This window comes from Serinus canaria, chromosome 6 (assembly GCF_022539315.1).
Source record: "Serinus canaria isolate serCan28SL12 chromosome 6, serCan2020, whole genome shotgun sequence".
Lineage (NCBI taxonomy): Eukaryota > Metazoa > Chordata > Aves > Passeriformes > Fringillidae > Serinus > Serinus canaria.
In genome coordinates, this window is record NC_066320.1 from 31625382 (window position 1) to 31645869 (window position 20488).

Genomic DNA, 20488 nt, shown 5'->3' on the forward strand with positions numbered 1-20488 from the left:
AAATGTTCTGCCACCCCACTGGGTCACTGCCATGAACTAAGGTGCCTTCCAAATCTCAAAGGATTATTTTATGAGCATGTGACTGTATTTAACCCCTATGCTCAGCAAAGGGAACATTTTGCACTGCATGATTAATCGGGGTTTAGTTCAGCTAGAACCAGCTAAGAAAAATTTAAAACTCCAAGTTTCTATGAGTTTTGCTCTATTTGAAGACTCAGAGTATTATCATTGCATGTCAACGTATTTTTTTAATGTAAAATGTGTTTTAATATAAACATCCAGATGATAGAAAGTTTTGTAACAGTAAAAACAGGTCTAAATGTTCAGATTTATTTTACAAGATTGCGAAGCCAAACACTGAGGCCAGGCTTGAAAACAGCATCTCTTGTCATACAATCAAAATATTGTACACACAGAACACAGCTTGATGCTTCTCAAGTCCACCAGCATAACACCCAGTTTGTCAAACCTTCAGTATTAGAAATTTTTTTCAAGCTGCACATGAAAAACACAAATTCACCCACAATGATAAGTGCTTCCATCCTACAGACATCTTGCTGAGAGGCAAAAATTGCCAAATGCCAGGTTTTAGAGAGTGATGTGAGAGTGCAAGGCAACCTAAAATAGATATATATAAATCACACTTGAAACTTTGGCCAGGACTTATACCAATTAAGCAAATTTCTATAGGTATTTCCCTCAAATATTCCAACCTAGTTGTTCAGTACGTACAGAACTCTATTTCCAAGTATTTCAAGACTGGAAAGTCTTTAAAATCATTCTGTATTTTCTACAGAGCCATTATAATTTAAAGATACAGCTATGTTTTAATAGTCAAGTCCTCTTAGATAAAAGGAATGAGAGATGCTTGCTTCAAGAGCAGGCCTTCATCACACACATTTCAACACACCCCCTTGGACCAGTCAGCAGCCAGGCTGTAAGAGCCGTGTTTTCAGAAAGACAGGATGGTTTTGTGGATGATTTCGATGGACTCTCTGATCTCATCCTCCTTGATGACGAGGGGCGGGGCCAGGCGGATGATGTCGCCGTGCGTGGGCTTGGCCAGGAGCCCGTTGTCGCGGAGCCGCAGACACACCTTCCAGGCGTCGTAGTCTGCAACGGGAGGGAGAGAGGGAGGGAGAACATCAACAGGACATCGAGGACATTTCCAGCACAGCAGAGGAGGTGTCACACCTGCAGCACGTGGTGCTGTGTGCCAGCTGGCAGAGGGGTGATGCGGGGTTCACAAAGGAGAGGTCACGCTCTGGAATCCGCACAGAGTGACACTGCTCCAGAGCTGTCCTTTGCCTCAGCACACACAGTTCTGCTCCTTCACAGCTCAGTGCTTGTCTGGCACTCAGTTAGACTTTAAAATAAATTTTAAAAGGGGAACCCTGTGAGGAGGAGGTAAGGGAACATGTGGACAGGACTACAGATAAGGTTATGTTTATGTAATCTGGGTTTCAGGGCATCATTGTGGAAAATGACACCAACTTTTTGCAGCACTTTAGTCCTTGATCAAGTGCTGCCTTGATTTTCAGATTCCTGATATAATTCAATATTATTCTGATATAATTTCTCCCTAGAAACTCGTTCTCCATCATTAACTTTTTTCTTCTTTGGACCCTCCTGTATTTATTGTAACTCTTCTGAAAACAACTAATCCAAGCCCATGCTCCCATAATCTGGCAGGAACTTGTGTTCCAGCTGTAGGCAGTTTTTTCCCAAAGAGGAGATTAAGGTATTTGTTGGGAAGCAGATTCACCATCAGGTTTGGACATTATCCAATCATAAGAGTTCATATAATTTAAAAATAATTTTTTGGCCTTTCTTAATTAAAAAACTCGATTTTTAACAGTACACAGTAACTTAAATCAATTTTCACTGGTACTACAGCACCATAGTCATGTTCTGAAAACAAACATGTCTACATGCTGTCTCCTACCTACAATTTAAGTTGAAAAATACTTCTCCATGCTGTGTTTGTGCAGTTAATTTTATTTCCTCACCTTTGGTTTCCCGAATTACGATTGCATTTAAGAGTCCTTTTCCTCTTACAGCAGTCACAATATTAGATGGAGTCTTCATGAGCTCACTTCTTAGCAGATTACCCATTATTTCTGCATTTTTTGCCAGATTTTCTTCTTCAATTACCTAAAGAGAAGTCAGATCTACAATCAGCTGAAGGGCACTGCATTTGTTTTGTTTACCATGGGGAAGGATGGATAATGTCACTGAACCTGCTGATTCACAAAAGCTGTTGCAGCCACAGTATCCCTGCACAGACTGCAAGTCCCAGCAGGTTGATATTGAGCCTTTACTCATTCATGTCTACAAGAAACAATAAAGTTTTTTTATTTATTCTAAATAAACTGCTCTTTGTTTGCTGTTGTTTGCAAGGAAACAGCAAACCTCTGAAGGCTCTGAATCTCTCCAAGTCTGAGTACTGGGTAGTGATTAGGTTTTCTGTGTGACCTGCATCAATACAGTCAATTAAGCAATTACAAAATAATTGAGTTGCACCTTCTGGACAGGACATTGTCATTTCTGTTTGAGATCCATACCTGTTCTCAAGCTTACAGAGCAGCAGCTTCTGCTGATATAGTAAAATAAGTCAATTTCAAAATGTCTTCATAAAATTAATGAAGGTATTTGGTCAAATTTATGTAATTGCTTTAAAACTTCTTCTAGATGAATCTTATTTTGACATTTAGGACATTAAGATCATAAGAAGATAGGAAGTGAGCCACATTTCCAATAAAAACTTTAAAATTTGTTTTATGATCTGCAGATAACCACTACTATTTTTCCATACTTATTTAAAGCTAGATTTCTACTGATAGCATGAAAAATAATACCATTTATTTAAGCAAAGATCATGAGACCCTTTTTAATTTGGATTCCAGATCTCTAGACCTCTAGCCCCACACACAAACCTCCAGTGCTGCCATTGCCACACGGCAAGCTAATGGATTTCCTCCATATGTGGATCCGTGTTCACCAGGTTTAATGGTCAGCATAACTTCATCATCACACAGCACTGCTGAGACCTGAAATGGGAAGGGCAACAAATTCACATACTTATAACAGGAAACTTTAATATATCTAAAGCAAACCTTCCCTCAGAGCTCAGGAAATTTTCAGCCTCTGGTGATAAATTACATTTACATTCCCAGCAGAACAGCAGATCTGACAATCCCATAATTTATCCCTTAAATACACTTAGCTGTAGTGGTAACACAACTTTCAATCCCAGCTGAGGGGAATTTCTCCAAACTGAATATTATTTCAAGAGTTTAAGCTTCAATACTTGGTTTAACAACTCAGAAATCCTGTCAGTTGGCCAAAAGAGTTCTAGGCATTGTAATTTCCAGCCTAATCAGCAGGAATTTAAGTCACTCCAAGAGGACAAAACCAGCCATGCAGGCATGCCAGACAAATGAAATAATGCCAGTTGGTCAGCTATAAAGGTAGTATTTGGTATTCCATTATTTTATTATGTCTCTCTCAAGCTGGACTGTCTGGTCATAAATCATAGTTAGTCTTGCAAACAACAATTTCCAAGTACAACAAACATCAGATTTATTGTTCTTCCAACTGGCAGATTTTCAGTGTTGATGACTAAGAAAAAAAAACATTATTCAACAAATGTTTGGGTAATTTTATGTTACTTTTAATTACTGGTATTTCTTCAGTACTCACAGGGTATAAGCCACCAGAAAGGGCCTTTCCAAGAAGAATTATATCAGGTCTCACATTTTCATGGTCAACAGCCAGCATTTTCCCTGTTCTGGCTAAACCAGTCTGTATTTCATCAGCAATAAACAGAACCTTTAAAGAGAAGAAAAATCCAAACAGAACAGGGAATTACTTTCACTGTCATTCCTAACCCAATTCTGATACAATTTTTTGAGGTATCACAGCAATAATGAAGACAGCTTTTAATAATTTGTCAATGTCTTTCTTTGAAAATATGAAAATAATTATGACTAGCACTTACAAATTAGGAATCTGAATTCTACTGGAACAGAGAGACCATTGAATTTTAAATCAGAGATCACTGTCAACCATTTTTCTCAGTGTTTCATTCTGTGACCCATTATTGTCACTGATTCTTGGTAGCAGTTATAGACATCAGCAACAAAGGTCTTGGTTAGCCATGGTAATTGGAAAGTTAAAATGTGGAAAAGAAAATAGAAGTTAAATGAATATAAAATAAATCTAGTTGAAGAATATTAATTAGAAACTTAAATCAGTGACAATAGTAAGAAATAGTGAATTATGTGCACTGCTAAGAAGTACTCTTTAGTGAGATATTACCAGGAAACACAAGAGGTATCCCTGCATTGTTCCACTGAAAAAAAAGGGAATTATTAAATTGCATATAAAATTGTACACCTTGCATAGAAGGGTGACCTTACAAGTTACACCAGTAAACACAGTGTGTAGTGTTAAGTGTTGAATGTTTAATGCTACAGTGAATTCTCACATTGTGCTTTGTGCAGAGGTCCCTCACTCCTGTGAGATAGCCTTTGTCAGGAACAATCACACCTGCTTCCCCTTGAATTGGCTCCACCATGAAAGCTGCCACGTTGGGGTCTTGAAGGGCCCGCTGCAACATTGGGCACAGGGAGAGGAGAGACAAAAAGAAAAAGATTTTACTCAGGTCAAACACAGAAAATACAGGCAGCAGAACCTGATTCTAGCCCTGGTGTTCTTCCTCAAAGGATGAGAACAGCATTGCTGTCAGACAGCTCTCTCTGAGTGCCACTTCAGTTCAAAGCTATGTCACCATCGGCAGTGTGAAATCAGCTGCTGTGCTGGCTTGGGAGGTACAAACCTTGCAAACTGCAAACCTAGGCAAGCAGTTTATCAGATCAGTTCATAAATCACCTCAGAAATACCCTCTGTTTCATATTACCACATACAATACAAACAATTGCTCAACTCTTCTCTTAAACAAAAAAAGAATTGAGCCCCTCCAGACAATTTTACCTTAAAGCAAAGTCCACAGGTACATTCTGCACTATCAAGTTCAAGAAGGTTTAGAAGTTCATAAGGCACAAGAGATCTAATGATTCCCAGCATGAATTTAGTACAGCTTTTCTCAGCTTTGCCCAATGAGCAGAATGAATTCAGCTCTAATGAAGGCATGAAATACTTGCAGGCCTGCTGTAGGTTCAGACCTGAACAAGCTTTTCCACACTGCAGCTGTAGCCCACTGAGAGACCTTTGAGTCCCCTAAGCCAAGGCCAAGGAGAAAAGCAGCTCTGTCCTATAATCCCTCAGTCTCCAAAGCCCACTCACTTGTATGAATTAGGCCCAACAGGTACAGAGGTTTTTACTCACAGAAATGGTACCTAATCAAGGTCACCCCTCCCTAGGTACTTGACAGGATTAACCTCAGAAAACACAGGGAAATACTGGGAATTACTGGCATTTCAGGAGCTTGTGAAAGTGAAACAGCAGCCTGGCATGGTTTTAAAGATGCTGTGAAACTGGAAATAAATCTTTGCAACTGCAGTGAATTCTAGACATAGAATCACAGGGTGGTTCGGGTGGGAAGGGACCTAAAAGCTCATCCCATCCCACTTCTTGCCATGGGCAGGGACATTTCCACTAGACCAGGTGGCTGGTAAATTAAACAGATCATGTAGTTTTTCTTTCACATCCTAAAGCATAACTGAAAATCAAAACAAAAGCAGAATTTCATATTCATAATTATAACAAACACATTCCTTATATACATCTACTTACAGATCTCTTAATGTCAAAACACGTTTCAAAGTATAAACTTCTTATCTTCCTTGCTATTTATCAAAGAGACATTGTAAAATTATTCCATATAAAAGAATAAAAAATTGTCAAATACCTCAAGAGCTGGTAGATCATTGTATGGGATCACTTCAAATCCTGGCATGAAGGGCCCAAAGCCATCATAGCTGGATGGGTCAGTAGAACTGGAGATGGCAGACATTGTCCTGCCCCAGAAGTTGCCAGCTGGAAAAAAAAGGGGTAAAACTGTTACAAAACTGATGAAGAGCCATAACTCTTTAAAGGACATCACACTTTCTACTTGGTGATGCATTTTAAGGGTTATCTAACAAGATATTAGGATCCCCCTCCTAATGGTTAGCATTTTGCATTGATGGCACAAATACGTTCTGTTGCTATATCAAAAAACAAAAGAAAATTATACTCTAAGTCCTGACAAGTACACACAATAATTTCCTTAAGTTTTGTTAGTAGTCTGGAAAATTGAAAATAACTCTGATAATGCCAGTTTCTGGAAGACCTGGAAAATGCAGGACAAAAGCCCTGGTAGGTGAAGCCAAGAGGACAGCTTAACCCTGTTGAGCAATCTGTGAGAGGTGTGGCACCAATCTAAGGAATTAATCCACAAAAAAGTTATGCAGGAACTCAGGAATAAAAAGTACTGCACTTTAAGTGATTAAAAGAGCATGGAGGACTGGATGCTCTTTCTTTCCCTGTGACTTCAGGCTGCCTCCCAGTAACCCAGTGTCCAGATCCTCAAGTCCTCTTAACACACATTTAACATACCTGCAAAAATGATTTTAGCTTTGTATTTTGGAATTCCTTTCACAGTGTAGGCCCATTTCCGAGCCAGTTTACAGGCAGTTTCTCCAGCTTCCACTCCTAAAACATAAATCAGCACCATTATCACTCTTGCACATGAAACAGGCCATCAGTGCAGCAGAGAATGTTACACAACCATTGAATCTCAGAGACAAGAACTAAAATGGAAACAAAATATTTATTTACCAGTGTTCATTGGAAGAACTTTGTTGTAATTGAACATTTTGGTGACCAGCTCCTCATACTCCCCAAGGACGTCGTTGTAGAATGCTCTGGATGTCAGGGTCAGTTTTTCAGACTGGGATTTCAGAGCATCCACAATCTTTGGGTGACAGTGGCCTTGGTTGACTGCACTGTAAGCACTCAGAAAGTCAAAATACTTCCTACCTTCAACATCCCACACGTAAACACCTGGGAAAACAAACCTGTGGTCAGCACACAAAATAAAAGAAGACACAAGACCAAAAAAGGCTCCTCATGCATAATTAAAGACCAGAGTAAATTTAAATTAAGTGATAATATATGAACAGCCCACAAGGATTTAGATAGGGTTCCAATGCACCTTTTCCTGCTCACATTAACATTAAAGCTCTCCACGCAAGGTAACAGAAGAAACTAAGTTGCTTAAAAATTTTTTTGCTGTGTTATTCTGGAATTTAGTAACCCTTTAAATCATTTTAGAGACACCACAATTTTTTCAGGTGCCCTTATGCATAATGATCCAGCTCTCTAATCAACAATTTGCTGACTTTATTTCATCAATGGTCTCAATCCCACAGAACAAGAACCCAAAAAAGATTGAGAAATCAATCAGGTCAAAATCATTCTGCCATGTTCTCATTCACCTTCGCAGACACAACACCTACAACCTCCAGGAAAAACCTAAATAAAATACCTTTTCCTCTTTCCAGAGCAACAGGCAGTGGGTGGTAGTTGTGAGCACCATATTTGGCCTCACGTTCAAAGATTAAATCTGAGGAGAGAGGCCTCTGAATGGTTTTTTTGGGAGCCACTGAGGTAGCAGAGCTCAGTGAGGAATGAAGACCTCGGCAGAGAACAGCCAGGTGCTGGAAGCGGGTTAGCTTGGAAAGCATGATGGACTTCAGGAGTTCTGATACAGCTCTGGAGGGGAAAAAATAAAGACAGTTAATAATTAGCACTAAGGACTCCTCAGAAGAAATGTCTGAATGATTGAAGTGGTTTTACGGCCAGGATTACAGGTTCCTCATCTATTTTGCAATTCAGCCAAGAAAGCTTATATGAAGTATATATTAACATGGGATTAACATCAAACAAGTCATTTTTTTCCATTCTCTGCACTTACAGAAACAGAAAGAAAACTAAACTGTGTGACTCAGCAAGTCTGTGAACTAGTTACATCATTTTTCCTGTAAGTTCCTTTTTCACTGCACCTTAAATTCTGATTTACCAGTATAAACTACAGTAAGAAAGTTAAGTTCATCAAATTTCTTGTTCTATTGAAATGCCCGTTTTCTACTGGATTTTCATCAGACAAATCATGTCACAAACTTCCATGATATTGGCTATCCCTGGAAGTGTCCAAGGCCAGGTTGGATGGGGATAGTGGAAGGTATCCCTGTCCATGGCACTGGATGAGCTTTAAGGTCCCTTCCAACCCAAACCATTCTGGAATTCTATGATCAAAAAATAGATGTAAAGTAAGAATATGTCAGATATTAATGATCATTAGAGCACTCTGTATTTTCCCAGCAATTTCCCTTGAATATATAACCTTGTATTTTCACCATTTAGGGATAACCTGAGGGTAGGATTTCATGAGGAAAATGCACTTTGATTTCTTCTCTGTGCCTGCACCTCAGTCAATATAAAGATACTTCCCAGGGAGGAGGATGTGAGCTGGCTCTTGAAAAGCTGTTTGAAGAAGCTCTTCCCACAGCAGGGAACAGCAGAGAGCCAAGAGTTCCCAAAGCTCAGGTTTCTGGTCTCACAGAACATCACACAAACTGGCAAAAGGTTTAATCCCCAGAGCAGGATCACAGATCACAACAAGTGCTCTGCCTATCAAATGCAGCCTCTCTGTGACTCACTGACAGCAGAGTGAAAAGCTGAGCAGCCTGGACACTGCTGCACTACCTAACACAGGCAGACTGCAAAACCTAAATACCAACAGCAGGATGCAAAGATGGCTTACACAAGGGTGCTGTTATTTCAGGCTGCTTGCAGAAGACAGAAGTAGTAAGTCACGGATTGATCCCTAATTTATTTTGGAAAAAATCCACCCCCTGAATGTGCTGCCTTGAACAGAGAGGCATTTCTTTTAGCAGACTCCTCAGGTATTACATTTCTGCTCCTCACTGCTAACCAAAGCCAAAAGACTTTTCTGCATCTACCAAAATCCAAGTGTTTAGGAAGAGTCAGTATTCTCCATTCCAGCCAGAGATGAATGCTGCACAACTCTGGGCATGTTTCCAGCTGTTAAAGATTAGCCCTTTGTGTTAATACTTTTCAAGATTATTATTCAAGGATTTCACAAACAAAAAAGACAAATACTTCTCTGTGCAAGAAAAAATTTTGATGACTCAAAATTTCAACCTGCTCAACCCCTAAAATGTAATTGGTCTGTGACATCCTGGCCCCTGGCACACCTCCATGGCAGAGCAGCTAATCCTATCACAAGCTTCTAGTTTTGGAGATTTTCCAGACATTCCTGAAATGAAAAGTACAAAGAAGTTAAACTCTTATCTGCCCTGTACCAGAGGTACCTCTCTGCATGAAGGATCACAGATCCACAGTTTGAGGTTCTTGCTTTACTTCTTGCACACTGGAAAATATTAATCAGATTTTTTTTAAAGGGCTTTTTGCTCCATTAAGGGAATTGCCCTGCACACTGTGCTAGTAAGGCCACATCCCTTTCGCCAAGTGTGGAAGATTACAAGGAGAAGAGCTGAGTAAAGCTGAGAATTACAGATGAATCTGGAGTTAAAAGGAGGGGGGAAATTCGGGGTTGATCAGCAGGACAAGGTGAACAGAAATTTTAAGAAAGAGGAGGGGGCATAATAAGGAGAAAAACCCGAGCAAACAAAATGAAATAAAATCAAGCTCATTACCAAGTGTGAGAAATATGATCATGCACTGGAGCAGGCAGTACAGGAATCAGAAGTCAGGAAATTACACCAACTGGAAGAAGTCTTGCATCAGAACAGAAAACCACTCAAAACACAGCTGTAAAACACTTGGAACAGCTTTGCTCAGCTGTTGAGCAAGATTATCCAGACAGGAGCCTTCAGACTGCACAGGTAAATTGAATGGTTGTATGAACCTGACACTGAAAAACACCCCACGGTAAATGCAGGGTGTTGTCAAACACATGAAAACACTCAGGTTCATGCTGATAGAGCAGAGAGGAATTGGTGCCATGCTGCAGCCTCTACCAGCTGAGTCAAAGGGGTGAACACTCAAGGGGATAAGCAGGGGGACATCAGTGTGGACATGCCAAGCTACCTCTGCAGACCAGCACCACAGCAGGAACAGCTCAGGACCTAGGCTGGAAGACAAGAACTGCAGAATCACTGAGGCTGGAAAAGACCTCTGAGATCACCGAGTCCAGCCTGTGCCCGATCCCTACCTTGTCCCCAGCCCAGAGGCCCAAGTGCCACATTCAGCCCTTCCTTGGACACCTCCAGGGATGGGCACTCCAGACCTCCCTGAGCTGCCCCTTCCAATTCAAATCACCCTTCCAGGGAAATTTCCTCCTGATGTCCAACCTGAACCTCCTCTGGCACAGCTTGAGCCCATTTCCTCTCGTCCTGTCACTTGTCATCTGGGAGAAGAGCCCGATCCCTACCTGGCTACAGTCCCCTTACAGGGAGTTATAGAAAGGATGAAGTCCCCTCTGAGCCTTCTTTTCTCCAGCAAAACAAATGGGAAAAAAAATAATAAAAACAAGGAAAAGCAGTAAACCCAGCGGTGAAATCCCAGATCCCGCTGGCCATCTGCCCGCCAAGGCCACGGTCAAAGACAATGCAGAGGCAGGGATGTGGCATCGCGGAGCGGGACTGGCACAGCCATAGAGAAGGGGAAGGACTGTCACCTCCCCCGCTCCCCGCGCAGTGACAGCGCTGCCGGGGCCTTGCCGACGGAGCCGGCTGCGGCGGGACAGAACCGGGCACGGTGGCCCGGAAAGAGGCAGAAATGGTCCCGGAGGGCCGGACGGGCCGTACCTGGTGCTGCTGGAGGTGCTGGAGGTGCCGGAGGTGCTGCCGGTGCCGGAGGTGCTGCCGATGCCGGGGCCCGCGGATAAGAGGCGGATGCGGCCGCGGGCCACTGTCACCGCTCCTCGCCCCGCCCCTTCATGATGACATCGCTGGAGTTGCGTCCGGCGATTGGCTATCGGGACTGATTGGCAGCCACCGCCCCCGCGCTGCGGCACCTCCCTTTGGAGAGGGGGCTCTCCATTGGCGGGCGCGCGCGAGCCAGCGCCCCGCCTACCCCCGGCCCTCAGGGGCGGTGCCCCCGGCCCTCGGAGCGAGGGCTCCGGTCCCCCTTCCCTGCCCGCCTTCTCCCCTCCCTCACACCGGCACCCCGGCCCTCAGAGCGAGGGCTCCGGTCCCCCTTCCCTGCCCGCCTTCTCCCCTCCCGCACACCGGCACCCCGGCCCTCAGAGCGAGGGCTCCGGTCCCCCTTCCCTCACCGCCTTCTCCCCTCCCTCACACCGGCACCCCGGCCCTCAGAGCGAGGGCTCCGGTCCCCCTTCCCTGCCCGCCTTCTCCCCTCCCGCACACCGGCACCCCGGCCCTCAGAGCGAGGGCTCCGTTCCCCCTTCCCTCACCGCCTTCTCCCCTCCCTCACACCGGCACCCCCGGCCCTCAGGCTGGCGGCTCGTCTCCTCTCTCCTGAACTAGCCTTGGGAGCAATCCTTGTAGCCACAGAACCCCCCCCCGCCCCCGCCCTCCTGCCGCTGTCACCGCTCCTCCACTCTTGTGCCCTCGAGGAAGTCACTGTAGAAAAGGGCGAGCCCTGACGAAAACAATTGAGAGGAACTGGGAAAGGGAATAGGTAGTGTGTGCGATGGTGGTGGTACTTCCACTGGTGGCTGCAGGTTCCCCAGGGACGTGATGACGAGTGCTCTGTGTGTGCTCAACTCTGGCCTTTCTCTTCCCAAGAGATGAACATGAGCTTTTTCCCAATCTTTTAATATATGGTTAACAGAAAATAATTCAAAATAACAGCAAGGGATTCACAGAGGTTGCTAAGGAATTGTTCACGCAGCTCCTGTACCAGGTGGTTTTGCCTGCAGGCACCAATTTCCTCTGCAGTCTGTCACGGTCCATCCATTGTCCCCGTGCCTTGCCCTTCTCCTCATGGAAGGGCATTGATGGAACCCCGAACTTCAGGCTCTGCTGCCTTGGGAGAAAGGGAGGGAACGTGGGGGGAGCGAGGTCCAGGAGGGCCCGGAGGGCTCTGAGCCAAGCTTTGAGCTGGGACCAGCAGGTCAGTAGGGACAGGCTGGAACAAGCCAGCACAACCCTGACCTTTCTCCTGGCTAAATTACACCTGGAGAACATTTTGTAACCAGAAGATCTGGGCATTTAAGGGGAACTATGAGGTGTGATTCATAAATACATTCTGGTTTTAGCCAAAAAAATCATGGATCTGTTTGGGTTGGAAAGGACCTTAAAACTTATCCATTTTCATCTGCTGCCATGGGCAGGGATATCTTCCACTATCCCAGTGTACTCCAAGCCCCATCCAACCTGGCCTTCAGCACTTCCAGGGATCCAGGGGCAGCTCCAACTGCTCTTGGCACCCTGTGCCAGGGCCTGCCCACCCTACCAGGGAACAATTCCTTCCCAATATCCTATCTAACCCTGCCCTCTGGCAGTGGGAAGCTATTCCCTGTGCCCAGTCCCTCCATGCCCTTGTCCCAAGAACCTCTCCAGCTCTCTCAGAGCTCCTTTAGGCACTGGAAGGGGCTCTGAGGTCTCCTTGGAACCTTCTCTCCCTGGCTGAACAATTCAAATTCTCTCAGCTTTTGCTCATAGGAGAGGTGTTCCATCCTTGTAATCACCACTGTGCCTTCCTCTGGGCCTGCCCCAGTACTCCAGGTGGGATTTCACAAGAGCAGAATACAGAAGAAAACAAACAATATTTCACTTTTTTCATATCCACCTCACTAGGAAGAGCAACAAAAAAACAACCCCCAAAAACAACAAAAAAAAAAAAAAAAAAAAAAAAAAAAGCAAGCAAAAAAACCCCTCAGTCTTAGCAGTGCTAACTTCTTAGTGGCTCTTGTTCTTTGTCCATAAATTGCCCTGACAAATTTATCAATACTGGAAAACAATTTATTTCTTCCACAAAAAACCACGATATCCTAGTTGACACACCGAGAATTTGCATAGCTTCCCCTCACTAAAGCAAGCAATTTGAAAATATTCCCGAACCTTGTCATATCTTCTAACCAAATTGCTCAAACCTTGGATGTCAGGGAGCAGCACCGCTTATGCCTTTGGAGAACAATGCCCTCAGAGAAAATTTTCCCAATGTGCAGTCAGCCTGATGCAGCGAGGGCTGGGAGGAGAGCAGATGATGTTGAGCTCTCTATAAATATACAGAGAGTAAGGCTCAGTTTGCTAATATGTTTGTGTCTCCTACAAGCCCAATTCTGCCAGCAAACAGTGCCCTGCATCTGCTGGCAAAGATGAGTTCATAAAGCACCAAAAGGTTGTGCCTTAGGTGCTGAATTGCAAAATACATTTCAGAGTCATGACTGCTGAATGAATACACAGCAGTACTGTGCCCAGTTCCTTAAGTCCAGAGGCAGTTATTGTCTAGGAGCTATTGAAACCCTTTATTTCTAGTTGAAGTTATCACTTTTTGTGAAAAGCCTAACATTTTAAGGCTGAAAATAAGCAATGACCTCTCTGCTTTGAGTATTACACATTGTCCCAGTTCATTTTGCCTCCCTGCTCCACTCTGATGAGATCCCACCTTGGGATCTGCATCCAACCTTGGGGTCCCCAGCATGGGAAGGACAAGAACCTGCTGGAACAAGTCCAGAGGAGGCCATCAAGTTGATCAGAAGGATGGAGCAGCTCTGCTGTGAGGAAAGGCTGAGAGAATTGGGATTGTTCAGCCTGGAGAAGTTTTGGGGTGACCTGACTGAGGCCTTCCAGTACCTGAAGGGAGCTGACAAGAAAGATGGAGAGAGACTTTGGACAAGGATCTGGAGTGGCTTCCTAGTGCCAGAGAGTAGCTCTAGATTAGAAGAAATTCTTCCCTATGAGTGTGGTGAGGCCCTGGCACACAGGGTGCCCAGAGAAGCTGTGGCTGCCCCTGGATCCCTGGAAGTGTCCAAGGCCAGGTTGGACAGGGCTTGGAGCACCATGGGATGGTAGAAGGTGTCCCTGCCCACGGCAGGGGAGTTTGGAACTGGATGAGTTTTAATGTCCCTTCCGACTCAAACTGTGATTCTACAATCTCTGGTGTGAGGAAAAATATCACATAATTTGTTTGTTGCATACTCACGTGTCTTAAATAGCCTTATAGGACACGGTCCAGGTTTGCAATCCATGAGATCAATGGGATTTTCCCAGGTAAGAAATGCTGGTTCAAGCTTAGATTATTTTTACTTTGACATTTCATTAGCATGGCATTTCATTAACATAGATCTGTTATCTCAGGTGATGCTAATGATGCCTTCTACCTATTTAGCCACAAAAATAACATGCTGGGAGCTACATCCCTTTCATCTTTCATAGACTCAACTCAAGAGCTGCCTTCTACCTGCCTTTAAATGCTCTTATTCTTAAGCTCGCCTCCAAATTGGTTTAGATTCATCCAACCATGTTCTTTTCACAAAAGCAGAAAAATACAGAAAGAACAAAACCTGTTCTAAGGATTAAGTAGCACCTATCATGTAAGGGAAATGCATATCTGGAAATGTAAAGAATGCAAACTAAAGGCAACCAAGATCAATTGAAGTGCTGAATCTTGGGTTCAGCTCTGCCTCATGGGGCTGGAGGCAAACTGCCCCGAGAGGTGAATTCAGAAGCCAGACATGCAGGAAAACAGCAGATTCCTATCTGGAAGGCAGAGATTCAAAAACAAGCAAGTAAACAAACAAGCAACCCTCAAGCAAGAAAAGGCTTGCTTGCTTTTGGATTCTGTAAGGTCTGAAAAAAGAAATAAAGGCATAATTTGGAATGCTCAGATACTATATGTGTTTTTTAAGCTGATATGAACTGCTTCTGAGATTTAAAATTTATAAATATGAAATAACTCTCAAACTGGAATCTGGTTAATCAAGACCTGAAAGAAAGTGCCTTCAAAGGTCTGTTTAATTTAAACCTGATCAGTTTTTATATAGGATCAGTGTCATGGCTTGCTTTCTTTCCTCCTTTGTTTTTGGTATTTATTATCAAGACACAGAAAATATCCATTTTTGTTCTTTAAACACTATCAAACTGGAATTTGAAACCATTCACATTGTGCACAGTAGCAGCTATTACCGTACATCTTGGAGGAATTGTTCTCAGTTTGATGAAGTATTTTATGTAAATAAAAAAGAGAAAGAAGAAGCCTAATGTGTACTGTTTAGTTACCTGTAGATACCTAAAAGACTCCACATGACAGTAACCAAAATATGGAAAAGGGAACCCATGAAATGTTCACATTTTACAGTAATTTGCCCTGCAGAAAAGAGGGAAACTCTGACCTACTTGAAGAAAGAGGGTTATTATATTCATTCTGCTAATCCAGAAAATACAATTTGACATGTAAGTAAACCATAAAGTTATAAGAAGGAACAAGTTAAGTCATGCCAGTTGTTAGGAGTAATTCCACAGCCCTGTCTCTGGCAGAAATGCTCATTGAAGTTGTTGGGAATTAGGCATGTGAGGAGACTGAGGAATTGCATCCCACTTACTGTGGTTATTTAGAGGCAGAGTAAATAACAGGGAATTGTGTGTTGGTTTGGCTGCACAAGCTCAGTGTGTGCCAGGGATTCACATGCTGCTCGTGGGAGCAGCTCAAGCACTGGTGCCAAGCCAGGATTGCAGGACCCTCACTCTGTTTAACACTATCTTAGGAACACTGCAGGAAACATCCAGCATTCCTGGAGAGCTGATGTTTTGCCCCATGGTACCAGTGTTCAATTCCTCAATGGCATGGGACAGTTCCTCACCTCTGAGCACAGGCTGGATATGGAGTTCACCAAGCCAGGAGGCTCAAGGTGCAAATTCATCATTACCTAAAACCAGCACACATCTGCAGAGCTGGCAGGACAGTTCCACCTCTCTTCCAACCCACAGCAAAGCCACAAGGACAGGCTTCACCCTTTCTCCTCCTGTTGAAACTTTGCTGCCACTCAGCAAACATGAAAACAGGCACTTTTCTGAACCAAAGGCAGGTTTGAAGGCAAACAGTTAACAGTGCCCTGGGGAACTCGACCTTCAGTCCCAGTCTGACAGTGAAGAATATGAAACTACTGGAAAGTGACCAAAGGAAGCTACAAAGGTGGTGAAGGGGGTGAAGGGTCTGGAGGGGAACCCATACACGTGTCAGCTGAGGTCACTTGATTTGTTCAGTTTGGAGAAGAAGGGACTGAGGGACTGAGGGGAGACCTCACAGCACCCTACAGCTTCCTCACAATGGGCAGAGGAGAAGTATTGATCCCTGCTCTCTGTAACCAGGTACAGGAAAGAGGGAATGGCTGGTCTGTGTCAGGGGAGGTTTGCACTGGGTGTCAGGAGAAGGTTCCTCCCAGAGAGGGTGGCTGGGCCCTGAACAGGCCCCCAGGACAGTGGGCAGAGCCCCATCCTGACAGAGCTCCAGGAGCATTTGGACAATGCTTTTAGGCACAGGGTGGGATTATTGGATTGTTCATAGTGCCTTATATAGAAAAATGGCCTTCCATGGCCCATGATTGTGTTACTGTGCTTTTTTACTGACAGTAGAACTCTACATTAAAACATATCTTGCAGGACAAGAAACCTTAGCCTTTCCTGCAGCACAGCTAGAATATCTCACAGTGCAGTGTGTCAGAGCAGGGCAGCAACAAACTGTAATGCATGCAAAGCAGATCTGCCTCTCAAGTTCACTTAGAGATTTCTTTTTTAGTTCATATCTTTCAAGATAGTTTGGCAAAGCATAGCACAGCCCCCTCAAAATAATGCTGTTTTGTTGGATGGGTGTTAGTTAACCCAGCGTAAAGCACCACAAAAAACCTTAGAGCTGATATTCCTTTTGCAATATAAACCTTGAGCTGCAGCTCATACTTATCCTCCCTCATTTGTATGTTGGCTTATTTTACAAAGATTTCCATGATACTCTGTTAGATGACAGCATGGGTAACTGAATTATAGAAACAAAGGAATTTAAATTGCTGTCTTCTCTCAGGCAGTGTTCCCCATGTTTGAAACTAACACTGTCATTTTCCTCTGCAGCTCAGCAATACCCACATCCAGAGGCTTCCACAAATGAGGTGAGATGTTTTATTTCTGTGTGAAACCTAAAGGTGAATTCTAAACTCTTTCATTTCTTGGACTTGTAGTTAATTTAATGAGCCTTTCTACACATATTTCTGGTGAGCATCACATTCCTTGGGTATCATACTAGCAAAAAGACAAATTGGAGAGAGCTTGGGAAAAGCAGTCTTTGTTTGACTTTCCCAAGACAGATTAAAACAGCTTTATAAATGGCATTTTATAGCATAAAACTCACAAATGTTAAAATAAAATCCAAGGAAAATTGGAGTGAGACTTGGTTTAAATTTAAGGTTTTCAAGTGCCTTGGATGTGACCTTACTTCTTCCTTGAATTAGTGTATTTTGATTTGGATCTTGAGGACCTTGTGCTTCCTAACTCGCAATCTTCATTCTTGGATTCTATCAGGACAATGATTATCAGGAAAACTCCTTTACATGCTCTCCTGACTTTGAAAATCTGACCCAGATGGTAGCTCTGAGAGCACACAGAAAACAAACATAAATACTTCTAGCTGGATAATAAGAATAAATACCTTGTCAATTTGGTTAATCTCAGGACTGAGCACTGAACATCTGGATATGCTTTATCTCAGGAGCTGGGAAACTTCTCCAAATTCCAGTGTGACACATCCCTACCAGCCCTGCTGTTGCAGAGTTTGACATTGCTGCCACCAGGATTGCCAACCTTGCTAAATGGTGAGCACTCAGCTCTGACCTCATGGCTGCTGTGGTCAGACACTGGACAAGTTATGTAATGCACCAGGTCAGGCTTTAACTGGGCATCACTGAGGTGAAAGATCAGCAGGGTGACCGATTGCATCACCTGTCCCTTGTCATTACCCCAGGACTTCCTGCACTTCCCTAGTTAGGACTTTAAACAATCCTTAGATTTTTCTAGAATATTAGATAATTGAGAAAATTAAAGGTTTTCTTGATACATCTTAGGATAAAGGAATTTGCTTTGGATCTGTTGTTTCAAGACAATTTCTTTCATCATAATTGTTTTCAAAAATCACACACCTTGAGATATGGAAGAATGGAAAGCATACTGCCAAAAGGAAGGAATCTTCAGAAAGACCTTGACAGAAAATGTCTACTCTTAAACTATCAAGTGTCTGTTCCTTAGAAGGGACAAATAAACTGGTGAAGAATTTAATTCATTCTTTGCTCTCTGCAGCTTGTCTGTCAGAGTTCCCTGTCCATAACAGGGGTGTTGGAACTAGATGGTCTTTAAGGTCCTTTCCCACCCAAACTGTACTAGGACTCATCAGTTGCTCTTCTGTATTCCAGTGAAATGCAGCAAATCCTGAATTCAGCAATGCTTGTGCTTTGCAGGGTAATTCCATGCAGGGGACTGGATGATAAGGGAAGCTGTCAGTCCAGTTGGTACCCACAAACACCACAGGAGGTATCAGATGTTGGGACATCATCACAGAACCGGCCTCACCTGAGAGGACAAGGTTTCAATTGACCTGACTCTCAGTTTGTTGTGTCAGGCTCTTAAAGACCCACAGATACAAAACCTGACAGCTTCAAAGGTTCCCATTTTGCAAAGTTGATGTAATTTCATATATTCTCTCTTTTTTAAAAAATGAATATTTACAGCATCTTTCTTTAAACAATAGCAATTGTTTATTATCAGAGCTACTATAATAAATCAGCATGTGTAGAAAGGAGAAAAATCTTTTATTTGTATTGATCTTGTACATAGATCTGGTATTACTCAAAGTGTTTTCAATCTGTCAGAGGCTGCTCAGTGGAAAAGCACAGATCTTGAGTACTGCTAAAATCCCTCTGCAGTGTTGCAGCATGCTTAAGCCCCATGGAATGCCACATTTTTAATTACATTTTTCCTGTGGCATTACAAAGAACACAGAAAAAGCAATGATCAGCTTGAGAAAGAAGCCAGCTTGGGAACTCTTCGGTGTTTGAAGGGGAAAATCTAAGAGAAATGGAGTTTAATATTAGTGCTACAGTAGAAAGCACTGGTAGTGTTGCTACAGGCTGCATGAATCACAGCCAACACAGAAGAGCTCCTGTCAACAACATGGTAAAGATGCCAGCTAAGAGGATAAAGCAAACCTGTAACAAGCAGCTCATAAATTAGTTGTACACGTCATTATCTTCCCAGAAACTTTTTCTGAGTGCACTCCCAGAAATGGGGCCCACAACATGAGCTTGCCATGACAACAAAGTGCTGTAAAGATCAAGGTGACTTCAGCTGATACAGGATCATACTGGAAAACAAAAATGGTTCAGGCCAGTGATGCAAGAACATAATTATCAGTTTTTCTTCAGTAGGATCTCACCCATCAAATATTTTGCTAGACATGTCATCTGCCTGTGAGTTGTAAAGCTGCTGAAAATCAGACTTTGCTCCCGTTCCTGAGAGGTATTTGGGGGACAGCAACACTTCTCATTCGTTCCTGAGTCACCAGACAAGGCTGCCATTACCTCTCAACCTCTGCTGCCACCAGGAGGTGAGACTCGCATGCTCCACAGTGACCACAAAAATCAGCGATCACATCTCTTCTGAAGGAACTTCTGCCAGAAACAGGGAGAGTACGAGACCTCTGAGCTCTCTCTGCTCCTTGTCTTGGATCACCTCTGGCTCTCTCATGGTCCTACTTGATGTTAGTGAGGAAAAATCCTCAGGTGGAAAACAGGAGTCTGTTCTCACCTCAAGAACCTGTGTGTAGGTAGCACAAATCTTATTACACATGTTCTAATAATAATAATAATGAGAGAGAGAACCAGAGAGAGATTTCCAGGAAGGAAATAGACTTTAGTTTAATTTTCCAGTCGTGTATTACACAACAAATCACATTGATTTCCTTCAAGAAAAATGCTTGGTCAATGACATGCGAATAAATACATTTTATCTTTCTTCCATTTATTTAATTTTTCATTGTATTCTTCCAACTTTGCAAACTCAACTGCATGAATTGTTGTGGATATTTTTTCTTAAGTACGGTTCTGAAATTCTGGTTAAATTGGCATTTCTAACATGTCCCTAACTGTGATGTCACAGTGTGCCTCCCTGTACTTGTTTCATTATCAGGTTAAATGAAGTCTGTTTCCAAAGTGATTTTGCAGTTCTTGGACTCAGAATTGGGAGTAGTTTGGGCAGTTTGACTCCCAGCTGCTGCTGCTGCTCACTGCAGACACTGTCAGGTGCTGAATCACAGAATTGTTTGGGTTGGAAGGGGTCTTAAAGATCAGCAATTTCCAACTCCCTGCCATGGGCAGAGATGCCACCCACTAGATCAGGTTGCCCAGAAATGAGGGAGTCTCCTAACTTTCCTGTTCTCTCTGGAGCATTTGAATTCAAAGCTCTTTTAATTTAATACAGATGCATTTTTGCTTTTTACACTTAGGACTTACTCATGATTCCTTTTAACATCTATATTCAGCTGTGAGTAAAGT

General features: G+C 43.2%; 1 protein-coding gene across 1 annotated transcript; it reads right to left on the reverse strand.

Moving 5' to 3' along the window:
* Window positions 1–309: 309 nt before the first annotated feature.
* On the reverse strand, window positions 310–10998 carry OAT (ornithine aminotransferase). Its single transcript, XM_009087109.4, has 10 exons — window positions 10800–10998; window positions 7493–7719; window positions 6784–7008; window positions 6562–6657; window positions 5873–6000; window positions 4490–4612; window positions 3703–3831; window positions 2937–3050; window positions 2010–2154; window positions 310–1113 (listed from the first exon to the last, which is right to left on the reverse strand). The coding sequence occupies exons 2-10, from the start codon at window positions 7689–7691 to the stop codon at window positions 953–955; spliced, it is 1320 nt and encodes a 439-aa protein (XP_009085357.1). The 5' UTR covers window positions 7692–7719; window positions 10800–10998; the 3' UTR covers window positions 310–952.
* Window positions 10999–20488: the final 9490 nt, after the last annotated feature.

What these genes read in the sequence shown, in the direction of transcription:
- OAT (XM_009087109.4), bottom strand. Translation starts at nt 7,691, where the DNA reads ATGCTTTCCAAGCTAACCCGCTTCCAGCACCTGGCTGTTCTCTGCCGA. An exon ending in ACCTCTGCACAAAGCACAAT is followed by an intron (nt 3,832 to 4,489) that starts GTGAGAATTCAC and finishes TTCTCTTTAAAG; the next exon opens with GTTCTGTTTATTGCTGATGA. An exon ending in TGGCAATGGCAGCACTGGAG is followed by an intron (nt 2,155 to 2,936) that starts GTTTGTGTGTGG and finishes ACTTCTCTTTAG; the next exon opens with GTAATTGAAGAAGAAAATCT.